This window comes from Amblyomma maculatum, chromosome 9 (assembly GCF_055883805.1).
Source record: "Amblyomma maculatum isolate TAMU_Amacu chromosome 9, ASM5588380v1, whole genome shotgun sequence".
Taxonomy (NCBI): Eukaryota; Metazoa; Arthropoda; class Arachnida; order Ixodida; family Ixodidae; genus Amblyomma; species Amblyomma maculatum.
In genome coordinates, this window is record NC_139352.1 from 34,104,100 (window position 1) to 34,116,385 (window position 12,286).

Consider the following 12,286-nt stretch of genomic DNA (forward strand, 5'->3'; position numbering starts at 1 on the left):
CATTTTTGTCCCTACATTCAATGCTGATAGGCTGTCCATCACTCCCTGGTGTAAGATATTATCAAATGCCTTCTTTAGATCGAGGCCAAGGATGGCCTTAGCATCTTTACTCTTGGACCGGATAATGTCATGTTCCAACTGGACCATGAGGTCCTGAGTCGAGAGATGCGAGCGGAAGCCTATCATTTCCCGCGGGAAAAGGATAACATGCTCTAGTAGCTTTCCCAAGCATGATGTTAGGGATATTGGCCGTAAATTGTCTATCCGAAGTGGCTTACCAGGCTTGGGTATGAGAATAATGCCAGCTGTTTTCCACTGCTGAGGTATTTCCCCTTTCTCTCAGCACTCCTGCATAAGCTGAGTTAGTGCGGCTACCGATTGGTCATCTAGGTTTCGCAGCATTTTATTAGTGATACCATCTGGGCCCGGTGCCGTGTTGGTTCTAAGCCGACGAATCTCTGCTCTTACTTCTGCCGTACTAATAGGGGCATCAAGCTCGTCATTGGCGTCCCCTAAGTAATCAGGAAGGGGCATCCTGCTTGTATCGCTAACATACAAGTCTTGCAACTGTCGAAAGAACTTCTCGTCATCTCCTGGAAAGGAGTGTCTAATCTTCATGAGGTTAGTGCCTACTTGAGCTCTCGAGCTCTCAGGGTCCAGAAGGTGACGAAGAAGTCCCCAGGTCTTAGGCATGCTCATATTATTCTCCATGTGTTCGCATCGATCCCCCCAGTTTTGCTCGCATAGCTTGAAAGCGTAATCTTCAGTGGCCTTATTATGCCGAGCTATCTTGCGCCTTAGGTTACGATTCCACCGCTGCCCTTAAGTCTCCTTTCCATTCGTTCCTTTGCCTCCCACATGCGGAGAAGACGACTATCCACTAGATCCGGAGCGTTAGCGTCATCGAGATATTTAGTTGCTGCCTTGACATCGGACTTTAGTTGTGCAACCCACGTGTCGAGGTCGGTTATTTTTCCTTCATTGTCGCCTGTCCTGTTGTCCCGAAATTTGTCCCATTCCACTATCGCCGGCTTTGCACGACGTTTGGGGCCGGGGCCACCCCCAAGTTTAAGCGCGATTATGTATAGTGATCGCTACCGAAGATCATATCCGTGTTGTTCCACTGGGGACTGAGGGTGCGCCTAGATAGTGTGAGGTCGGGGGATGTATCGACGCTAACACTGTTCCCAATTCGTGTCGGACAGGTAGGATCTGTATGTATTGTGCACCCTAGGTCTTGTATATCCTCCCACAACTGCCTCCCTTTAGGGCAAGGTGTACAGTATCCCCACGCAGGGTGTCTTGCATTGAAATCTCCCATAATCACCAACTGATGTTCCCCGCTGACTTGCTCTGCTTTTCGGAGCAAAGTCCTGAATCTGGCCTTGCGCTGCCTCGGTGAGCTGTAAATATTGGGGAGGAAGATACTGGCCCTAGGACTGGCTCCTAGGATAATCTCCACAAAAACACTTTCTATCTCTGGCGATGCAAGGTCGTGTTGTACTGCTGCCATATTTCTTTTAACTAAAGTTGTCACTGCCGCCCGCTCCCCCTTATCGCTGTGGAATGCTTGGTATCCCGAAAGTTTAGCCGGGACCCCGGTTTCCTGAAGTGCTAATGCGAGAGGCGCATGTTCTGTCGTTGGGAGGAACTGCTGCAGCACCGGCCGTTTCCTTCGGAATCCGCGACAGTTCCACTGCCAGATCTCATACTCAGCCTTGAGAGCCATGTTTACTCGCAAGGGTCTGTTCGATGTTCTGCTGCCAGGCGTTGATACCTAGCAGCTCGTTCTAGAGTACTTGAGACTCCTCAGCTTGTTTTTGCACTACCCCCACAAGCGTCTGGAGTTGGGAGGAGATTTGATTTAGGGAGGCGGCCAACGAATCTAGAGCCCCCTCAATTCGGGTCACCCTTTCTTCTACTGATTTTTCCTCGGAGGGATCCTCGCGTACCTTCCGTTTTACAGGTGGAGGGCTTGCCGTGTCAGTGATCATGCTATCCTCTTTAGCGTTCTGCGTATTGGGCCTGATATTGAGATTAGCGGGTGTGCCAGATCTGGACTGCTCCTGCTGTTGCAGATTTTGAATTTGACCTCGAAGGGAATCTACTACCCCATTAATATTTTGTAGCATGCTTCTAAGCTGTCTATTTTCATCTCTTAGTTTTGCCAATTCCTTCTGGGACACCATATCTGCGAAACTCACCCCCTGCTGCTCCTGGCTGCCGCTCCGCCGCCAGGTGTCCGCCGGGTCCCGTGAGCTGGAAAATTCCACCAGTTCCGTCTTGTTGCCGTCTAGCCGGGGAAAGGATTCGTCCCTGAACTTGAACTCTCGCCCTTGCTTGCTCTTTGATCTGCTGCGCCGACCCGTCGGGGGTTGGTCTTGAGCGTGCGGCTGTTGATGTGGCTGCTGTTGCTGTTGAGTCAGCTTATCCCATGCCTTCTTCTTAACGTGATGCGGGGCGCGATACATTTCCTTGCACTTCTTGTCTCCGAGAATATGGTCTTTCCCACAGAGCATGCACTTTGGCTCACAGCGATGCTCCTGTGGTGGGAGCTCCATGCCGCACCCCCTGCATCTTATGTTGTTGGGGTCCCGGCAGACATCTGAACGGTGTCCAAGTCTCCCGCACGATTCACAAACTTCATATTTCTTGCAATAAAGTTGGCACTTCAGAGCCATGCCTTTATAGAAGATCCATCGGGGCACCTCCGCTTGCTTGCAGAATATAAGCGCCGTCTTGGAGTCTTTTCCAAGCCTCCGGGCTCCAACTACTCGAGGATTGTTGAGGCAATTCAACATGTCCAAGATGTACTCCACGGAGTGGTATAGAGGTATGCCATGTATTACACCTTTCCCACAATTTTCAGGAGACGCTAAGTAGGCAAATGTGTCGATGCGATTTTCTCCGATGTGGGTAATTTCTGAATACTTTGCCATCTTCTCTTTTTGGCTGGTGCCGACCATAATCGAGTTTTGCTTGTGGTTGAGTACAACGACGTCGTCCTTACTTTTGGAGGGATCGAGTCCTGCCGCCATCTTCACCGCGTCTATCGCAGTCACTTCTCCACCCTGTAGCAATTTTGTTAGGCCCTGTGGTTGCGCGGGAAATTTGCGGGAGCGAAAGGTCATGACGTGCCCTCAACTGGTTCAGATAGTCCTTCATTGTGAATGAAAGAGGTTCACCGTGCTGCACAATCCGCGCTCTAGGATGTCGTTCATTTCGGTTGTTTGACGCACCTTTCTCTCATGACCTGCATTAGTTCTGCTCGGCATCTGGCTTCCAGAGTATCACATCTATGTGACGCTCTTGGGTGGCTGCACTAATCTCGAAGTGCTTCTCGCAATGTCGCTACACTGTCTGGACCATGTATTAAAGTGGTGCCCATTTTCTGTTATACCAGGAATGTGGCTCGCTGGCGAAAAACTATACTGAGATCGGATAGTGATTGATAGTGGCATGGAACGTCAGGTGGACACCTCAACATGTCACAGCTAGTGATGCAGCTTCCAGGACCCCAGGAAAATAAAAAAATCTTCAACCGGCTCATGCTCGAGATGTCTTCCCACGTAGCAAAGAACTCCTCACCATGCATTGCTATCCATAGATCTTTGAGCTTGAAGTTGTGTATTAGCTGCTTTAGTGCACGAGCTCCGCTGTATGACCTACTCTGTCTTCGCCCGCTGAAATCTTTGTGCAGACCCTCCACACAGTTGAAATCACCAGCCAAAAACGTAGGATAATTGTCGAACATAAAAGAATCAATCGAATAAAAACTCGGATGTAAAAGAATGCTGACACGGAGGTTTCATTACTAGCACTCTTATACGTCGATCATGTAAGTTGAAATCAACAGCTAGCATATCGCCATCGAAGCCAAAGGGACAGTGTGAAAAACTTTCTGCGAAAACCTGGCGACCGAAACACAACTCCGACTTCGCATATAAAAAAAAGACTGTGCGAACGTAATAAGGCATCAACCAAAAACGTGAACAAAAAAATTTAGCAATGTAAAAGGAACTAAAATTGCACCATTGAATAGAAAGTGTATCGGTGTTGCTTGCCCTGGCGAAGTTCATAAACTACCTCTTCTTGTCGGGCTTCTAAACTCTCGCATATTCAGAGAGAAAAATTATATACCGCCACCATTGTAAGAAGTGATATTCGGAAACAATAGGAAGGGAAGAAAACTTAACGACCATCATGATTGCGGAAAGTTGTGCCCTGACTTTCTCATAATACTGGGTTTTTTGCGGGCTTACTACTGTCTTAGGAGCTGCCAGAGTTCGCCGACGTGGAATGATCCCTTCGTAGCCTAATGATCAATGTCCATGGTGCTTTCATCGATTATCGGACTGGTGATTCTGTAAGGGGGATTTGCAGGCTCATCGTGTGGGGTTGGTTGCCAAGTCTGCTCACTCCAGAGTTCCTCGTGATCGAGTTCGCGGGTCTTTTCTTGAATTGAAAGCTCTTGACTCCCCGAAGCTTAATTGTCACGGCCAGCCAATGCACGAGGTGAGCAAGGGCCTCCTGTAGAGCTCCCAGAGCTGGAGCTGGAGAGGCGGGCTGGCTTTTTTGGCGACGAGAGCTGGTTTTAAAACTACGCGAAGAGACGCTCTCCTCATTATTGAGGGTGAGAAGAGCGGGGACGTCAGTTTGGGAGGCATTCCCTTTCTCTTCCTGTTGCTCCACGAGAGAGAGCTCGTGTTCGCTGTTACCATGTCAATGTCTGAGTAGGCCAGATGACCTTGCGTCGGTTGCGAAGCTGGAGCTGGCGCCACACCATCAGGAACGTTTTGTCTAACTGCGGCTGCTGCTCCAAATAACCTCGGTCAGTGTCCACTGTGGCATTATCACCTGCGCACTAGTGGAAAGGCTCTGTGCAACCTTCTATGGTGTGGCCAAAGGCGTTGCAGCGTGAACAGCGTGGTGTCGCGCACTTCTTGTGACCTTCAAGGCGACAACTCTCGCGTACTTGGTGGACACCTTGGTAGTCTCAAATTACTGTGAAACCTTGCATGGACAGGAAGTTTGGGACTGGCTTCATCTCTATGTTAGCCACTCTAACACCAGTGACGACGTTTAAGTGACCATTGAAGGCTGGCTCATGAACTTGTAGGATTCCATAAGCTGAAGCGCCGCTGTGCGAGGGCTGCATGACCCTATGCACGGTGGCCGAACGCTGTGGTGCCTGGGCGGTTGTCTTCGGCTGGGTGCACTCATGGACAGGTCTCGTGGGCCGCATCCAGGAGCTTCTTTGCAGCTTGTAGAATTGTTTCTGGCAGGGCAGAGCAAATCACTGATCATGGTGGCCGGCGCACATTAAAGCAGGGATGCTTTTAACGGCCACATTTTCATCTCATCATACGTCATGCATTTGTCACCAAGGCATATCAACCTCGCCAAGCCGACCGGTTACTGTCATGATTTTTAGAAACTCTTAGGCATATAGTAGTGAATGTCACACCAAGACAAGGTTAGGTGAATAACTAATAGCTATGAATAGTCATTTTACTATACTACCTCCAATAATGCATTGCCAAAGTACAAGATTGTTAGTCTGTAAAAAGGTCTAGCCTGGTGCTAGATAATAGTGGCGCCATCTCGCGCAGCAACATGCGCTGAAAGTTTGATTGAATCGCGTTAATTGCACCAGATGTCCGAAATAATATTTTGCTTATGGACATTTCCCTCGTATACTGCCACCTGCATTGCTAAGACGCTATAGATTACATTATGGCGCAGCCATCGGCAGAACCTTCCAAGAGTATATATGCTGACGATTGCCGTGAAAGCTTTCGACAAGTACGCGACCGCTTTCGAACCCGCCGAGGCAGTGCAGTGTTTGGGGCGCCCGACTACTGTGCCCAACGATGCAGCATCTAATCCAGTCCACGGCGGTCGCTTTTCGATGGAGGCGAGAACCAAGGCACCCGTGTGCTGTGCGACATCAGTGCGTGCTAAATAACCTCAGGTAGACGAAATTTCCAGAGCCCTTTACAACTGCGTCTCTCATAGCCTCAGTAGATTTGGAACGTTAGCGCCCTCAGAGAATGTAAAGCAAGCAGCTGTCTTCGGAAGCGATAGGCGAGGAAGATGTATTCACAGAAGGAAACCTGACGCTCGCGTTTTCACCTGCGGCGAAGTTTTAAGGTAATGACTCATGACTCGCCAGCTTATTCGTGCACGCATTCCGACATCTTCGCGAGATTCCACGGAATGCCAAAAGCCTACCAAGTCATCACTTGTTGACGTCGTGACCGGGCCACGTATAATAACCGGAACGGACGTCACCATTACGTCACACCCGGGCATTCCGTAACGTCCGGTCATGACAGATGACTTCATGAGCACAGATACAAAGCTGACCCCGTCAGGCGTCCGATTCAGGCTTCCGTGCTCTTCGTTTCATATGGCGTTTCTTTGAGCACCGCAAAACATAGCAAACAGAAGCAGATGCAGTACAGCAGGCATCAGCAGCGTTTAAAATTGGTGCACACCAAAGAAAAGACGCAGTATCTGTCAATTCTCCGCGGACACCTGAAACCGAGTGGTAAAGAAATCGAGGAAGGTGGGAGTAAAGGACAAAAGAAAGAAATAGTTGCCGCAGTGGATGGCTACGAACCATCTAGATATATCAGAACCACTTAGACCAGCGAGATATAGGTTTTCGCCTCATCGCACTTTGGTGGTTCAAAGTGGTTGGTTGGTTCACAGGAAGGGAAAGGCGCAGTATCTGTCACACTTGCTCTGTGGACACCTGAACCGCGCCGTAAGGGAAGGGAGGAAGGTGGGAGTGGAAGTGGAAAGAGAGAAAGGGGAGCCATAGTGGAGGGCTTCGGAGTAATTTCGTTCACCTGGGGATCTTTAACGTGCGCTGACATCGCACAGCACACGGACGCCACTTCGTTTCGCCTCCATCGAAACGCAGCCGCCGAGGTCGGGTTCGAACCCGGGAACTCCGGCACAGTAGTCGGGCGTCTTACCACTGCGCCACCCCGGCGGGGCTAGGTTCAAAGTGGCCCCAATAAATTTTTTCGACCCCAAGAAACCGGAGTGGTTGCCAGTCTTCATGCGCGGGCTAATTGTGAGTACAACTGTTATTAACCCACTTCAAGCCATTACCAGAAATTCGTTTTCTATGGATGACAATTCGATGTAACCGCTATCAACCTGTTACTTCAGTTATGACGTGTCTCTCTACTCGCCATCCTGCGAGATAGCAGAGCACACGCGTAATTAAAACCGTTTCCTCTCAATGTGTATATTGTGTGTGCCATCAGAACATGGGTCAATACGCATGCATTCGTGCAGTGGAATAATCTGTGCGTAGCACGGTGTCTACAAAAGCATAGCACGGATTAGAGCACCATTTTTTCTTAAGTCATGGCGTTACGCTGACAGCAGGCTTTGCCTGGCGTACGCCATTCTATTTCAGAAAACAATTTCAAATATACTGATCACGCCTTATTATTACCGAAAGACTCGGCACTGGGCTACGTAATACCTATTAATCCCACCAAGCACAGCACAAGCTTTATAAATAAAAGTTTACGTACGTGCAGGGTCATCAATCCCACAATAAATAACATAACTGACACTGCACATCATGAAGACAGCGCTAATTTGTTGAAAGGGCTAGTTTAATAAGGCATAAATGGCAGACACATGGTATTGCCTTAACTAAAACAGCCTCAGTAAGGAGTTCATGTAATTACGCGTTCAAAAGCAGCCGCGCCTCAGAGCTCGACGATCGCGAAATCTCGCGAGCTAAGCATGACAGGTCTCTGCTAGAAATACCGCCGGCGCCGCTATAGTTACTTTACTGCCGCCTGTTATTTTCGATAATGACGCTGCTGAACCACATTATGTCGCCTTTGATCTGTGTTTGTTGTTTCAGCTCTATGACCATGGCGTCACGAGGGAACAGCCAACGGGGACGTACATGCGACATGGGGCGACGGCCAAGAGGAGGCTGTATCTGCTCCTGGGTGCAGCGGTCGTGTTCTTGGTGGTGCTGGCGCTTTGCATCCTGGTGTACAATCTTTTACTCTCCGCTTTTGATAGCCCGCTCGTGCGCTGCACTTCGGAAAGCTGTGTCGCCCACTCGAGGAGGCTGCAGGCGACGCTGAACACCAGCGTTGACCCCTGCTATGACTTCTACTCGTTCGTGTGCGACGGCTGGCAGAGCGCATTTCCTCACCTCTCTGTGCTGGACAAAATCAACGAAGACGTATTCAAGAGTAATATCAAGGAGGTGTCCGACGATCTGTGGCGTGCGATCAGATCGAGCCGGCTGCTTTACAAATGCACCACACCAGAAGGGGGCGAAGTTGCTGAAAACCTAAGCTCTTTAAAGGAGTTTAAAGAATTTTTGTCCCTCTATTGGCCCGAAAAAGACCCAGGAAGAGACATTGACAACCCGCTTCGCGTGATGGTCTACATGGCCGTGACTTATGATATCAATTTTCTCTTCAGTTTGGAGATTGCCTACAGCAACGTGAGTGGCGACATTATTATCTTACGAACAGGTCACCCTGGCGTTGTTTGGAGGGATCGCATGGAAAGACCCCTCAGTCAGATTGAGTATGCGAGAGTCGTCAGAGAGCATCTAAGCGCCCTGGACGTTACATCAGTTAAGATCACCTCCGCACAGCTCCAGGAGCTGGAAAAGGCGTTCCTGGTAGCGATACAACCGACTGCGAACAGACAGCAGTCGTTTTTTATCCTTGGCGAGTTGGATAGCAAGACACCATCCATTGAAAAAGGAATCTGGCTTTACTCCCTGCGTAGTAACTACAATCTCCTCGGTTTCGCAGTAACAGGGAACACCTGGGTAGTCTTCGATGACCCGAAATTTCTGGATAGCATCGATGGCCTCTTCGACACGTACAACAATTTAGATCTTCTAATTGGCATCTCCTGGATGTTCATCCAGTCGCACCTGTGGGCCGCCCTGGGTAAACCAGAGCTCATGTTTCGCGACAACATCGAAGAAAAGAAGCAGCGTGCTTGTCTTGAGTTCGTCAACTCGCGATTAGGGCTGTTAAGTTCCGCCCATTTTGTGACGACGCGCTTTCCGACGCCAGAAACTCGCCAAGAACTCGCCAACTTCTTCGCAAGCGTGAAAGCCTCGTTCAAGTCGCTGGCAAAAAACTCGTCTTGGATCGACAGCCAAAGTAAGGAGACAATGGAGCGTAAGATTGATGCTATGAAGATCAGCGTTCTGCCTGCGGAGCTTTTTTTCTTACCTCTGCAGCGTGATGTTCTTTACGCTTCTTTCAGCAACGTAGAGTCATTGGGTTTTATCGAAAACTGGCTTGTCAACAGTTCTCTACAGCTCCAAAGTCTGCAACGGCATAAACACTTTAAAGATATTTACAGCAAGCGGAGGAGTTTCCGCCATGCACCATATTCGTACACCTACCTGCTCAACGAAGTTGAAGGTCCTATAGCGGCGATTGAGCCGCCATTATTGTACCAGAATGGGCCGTCCGCCATAAACTACGCTTCAGCGGGGTCTCTTATTGCCAGGGAGATAGCCAAGAGCATAGACCCACAAGGCACGCTTATCGACGATCGAGGTGAGTACGTCATCTGGTGGGGCAAGGCTTACTCCGCCGAGTACGGCCACCGCATCAGCTGCGACCTAGGCGATACGGGCCAGCCTCGCATGAACCTGTTCCCAGCAATACCAGCTCTCGAGGCGTCCTTCTTTGCGTACAAGGCGGCGGTCGCCGAAGAAGCAGCCATCAAAGGGTACTACACACCGCTGAGGCTGGCAGGCCTCGATGGTTACTCGGAGGACCAGGTCTTTTTCATGACCTACTGCTACGTACTGTGCTCCGGGAAAAGCACCTCGTCGGCTGTGCAGCATTGTAACGCGCCTCTGAGGAACAGCCTTCATTTCTCCGAGGCGTTCAAGTGCCCTCCAGGGTCGCCCATGAATTCGACCGAGAAGTGTACCTTCTTCGTTTGATCCTGATTGTTCCTGATAACGGCGACAGAAAGAATGACACATTTTACCACTATGACATCTTTCACATTCGCTTGCGCGCTTTCTTATTTTTTGTACGCCCGAATGATTTGCCACACTATTTACCGCGTGTCCTCTGCTGTAGTTACTGGAATATGTTCGCGAAATGTAGTTAATTAATGGCTTTATGTAAACATTTCAAGTTGTTCTTAAGAGTCTTTGGGGTGGCATGATTTTAGGCAAATGCTGGAAATTGGTTTTAGGACAGCTTTCGTAGGCTGCACGTATTAATTACGCAGTGCTCACTAATGTTAAGCTTGACAAGTGAGTTTTCAGTACACTGTGGGTCAAGAGGACGGGTTATGTTTTACGCAAATGAAGTACACTAGGCTGCGTGCACTGCCAGCATCGAGTACAACGGAGTTCCAATCAATGTTTCAAAACATATCCTTTGATGCTATCAACCTTTCACGCACGCATGTGACTCTTTTGACGAAATGATATCTGAGAATCCAAGACTAGAGATTGTTTTTTAAAGCACGAAATTCGCCGACAGCGATATACCTGCTCACAGAATGTACTTCACTGAAATGTATGTGAACTCTTTATCGTTCTGGACCACTGCTGTCGCTGGCCGATCCAGTTAGAATGTTATTTTTCCCGTCCCAAGTATATTTAGGTCACAGTAAAGCAACCTTGCAGTTAAAACAGCACTGCTTCAGAATGGTCTGAGTATTTGTCTTAGAACGCCGAGAGCAAGTAAAGAAATGGCAGCTGCTGTTTAGCAGTTATGTTGTCTTCTGTCTTTTTGTGCAATGACTATGCATTGCCTACTTCTGATCATGTGGTCTGTGCTGAGCCTCCTGGGCATGTTGGTTAGACGTTATCGGTGCAGCGCATATGCGACGAGGACGAGAGGAGACACAGACACAGTGCTAAACTTTCAGCGCTGTGTCTGTGTCTCCTGCATCCTCTTCCTATATGCGCTGCAGCAATAATAACTACTTTATCAGATGTGGGATATGCTGCTCAAGTTGGCATCACCTTGAAACAGCACATAGTGGTGGGTAGCTTTGTGTGTAACCAGAGGGCTTTCAAGATAAAGATCATCGCAATTTTGACAGAAAACACCCCGTAGCTAGATAATTCTGTTACCTAGACTTACTTATGAAGTATTCTTCGAATGACAAGTTCTACGTGTGGAACATTCTGCGCTAAACCACCGTGCGGCTTCGCTGCTGCCCTTGACGGGGAGCGCCATTTATGGCAAAAACATTGAAAGAGGGAATATGGGGGCCGCTCCTGCCACGTGTTCTTGCACTGCCGCTTTCCCTATTCCTTCCCTGCAAGCGCAGAGCTCCCTTCCTGTGAACCAATTATTAATTAATTAAATTATCTCGCGCTGCAAAAACAAGTGCGACAGTTACCGTGCCTTTCCCTTCCTATAAATCAGTCTCGCGCTGCACCTGCGGCGCTTCGAAGTGTGCCGTCAGTGGCGCGGTTTCGGAAAATCCTTGATTGACTCTTATTTTCCGTAAATTAAGTTTGAATAAGGTTGAAAAGTTCGTTAACAGGGGGTACGCTTTGAAGCAGTACTCTACAATACACGACTGGTCGCTACGTGCGCTTCGGAAGCCAGCGATCGCAATGGATATGATGCCTCCTTTATAATAGTTGATCACTGAAAGCCACCGGCTTAATAGGAGTTGTAGTCCGCACCACCTGTGGAAATAGAATATTCTGAGACGAATAATCGCATTATTGCAATTAGTGTTTCTAGTGATTTATAGTTGACTGATTTATAACAGACGGCGACGAATTAAATTAGGTGATGAATAAAAAGTAATGGAAAAAAAGGAAAAGTGCTTAGTGTCACGATGTCCTAAATGAAACTCTATGCATGATGAGGCTAATAAAGAAAATTTAGAGGAACTGATCCATAATTCTCTGAAGTAATAAGAAATGAATGCATTCCAATGTGTAAAACTGCTCATATTGGAAGGTATATATATATATATATATATATATATATATATATATATATATATATATATATATTTCACAACCCTCAGCGTCGTCGTCTTCTCCGAGTCTGTTGCACTTCTTCATCCTCATCATTACCAGCGAATACCGCTCAGTAACACTACCCCCCGCGAGAAAAGCACAGTCCCGGTGCAGTCTAAGTTAGCGAAATAGAACGTGCACAATAGGGCTTCAGACGGGACACAGGCACTATTTCGCACACTCTATGCATGATGAGGCTAATAAAGAAAATTTAGAGGAACTGATCCATAATTCTCTGAAGTAATA

At 48.4% G+C, this 12,286-nt stretch overlaps 1 protein-coding gene across 1 annotated transcript; it reads left to right on the forward strand.

Moving 5' to 3' along the window:
- The first annotated feature begins 7,945 nt into the window (after positions 1–7,945).
- Positions 7,946–9,979, forward strand: LOC146178805 (endothelin-converting enzyme 1-like). The gene has a single exon (XM_084580040.1). It carries the CDS (start codon positions 7,946–7,948, stop codon positions 9,977–9,979), a length of 2,034 nt encoding a protein of 677 aa, XP_084436166.1.
- Positions 9,980–12,286: the final 2,307 nt, after the last annotated feature.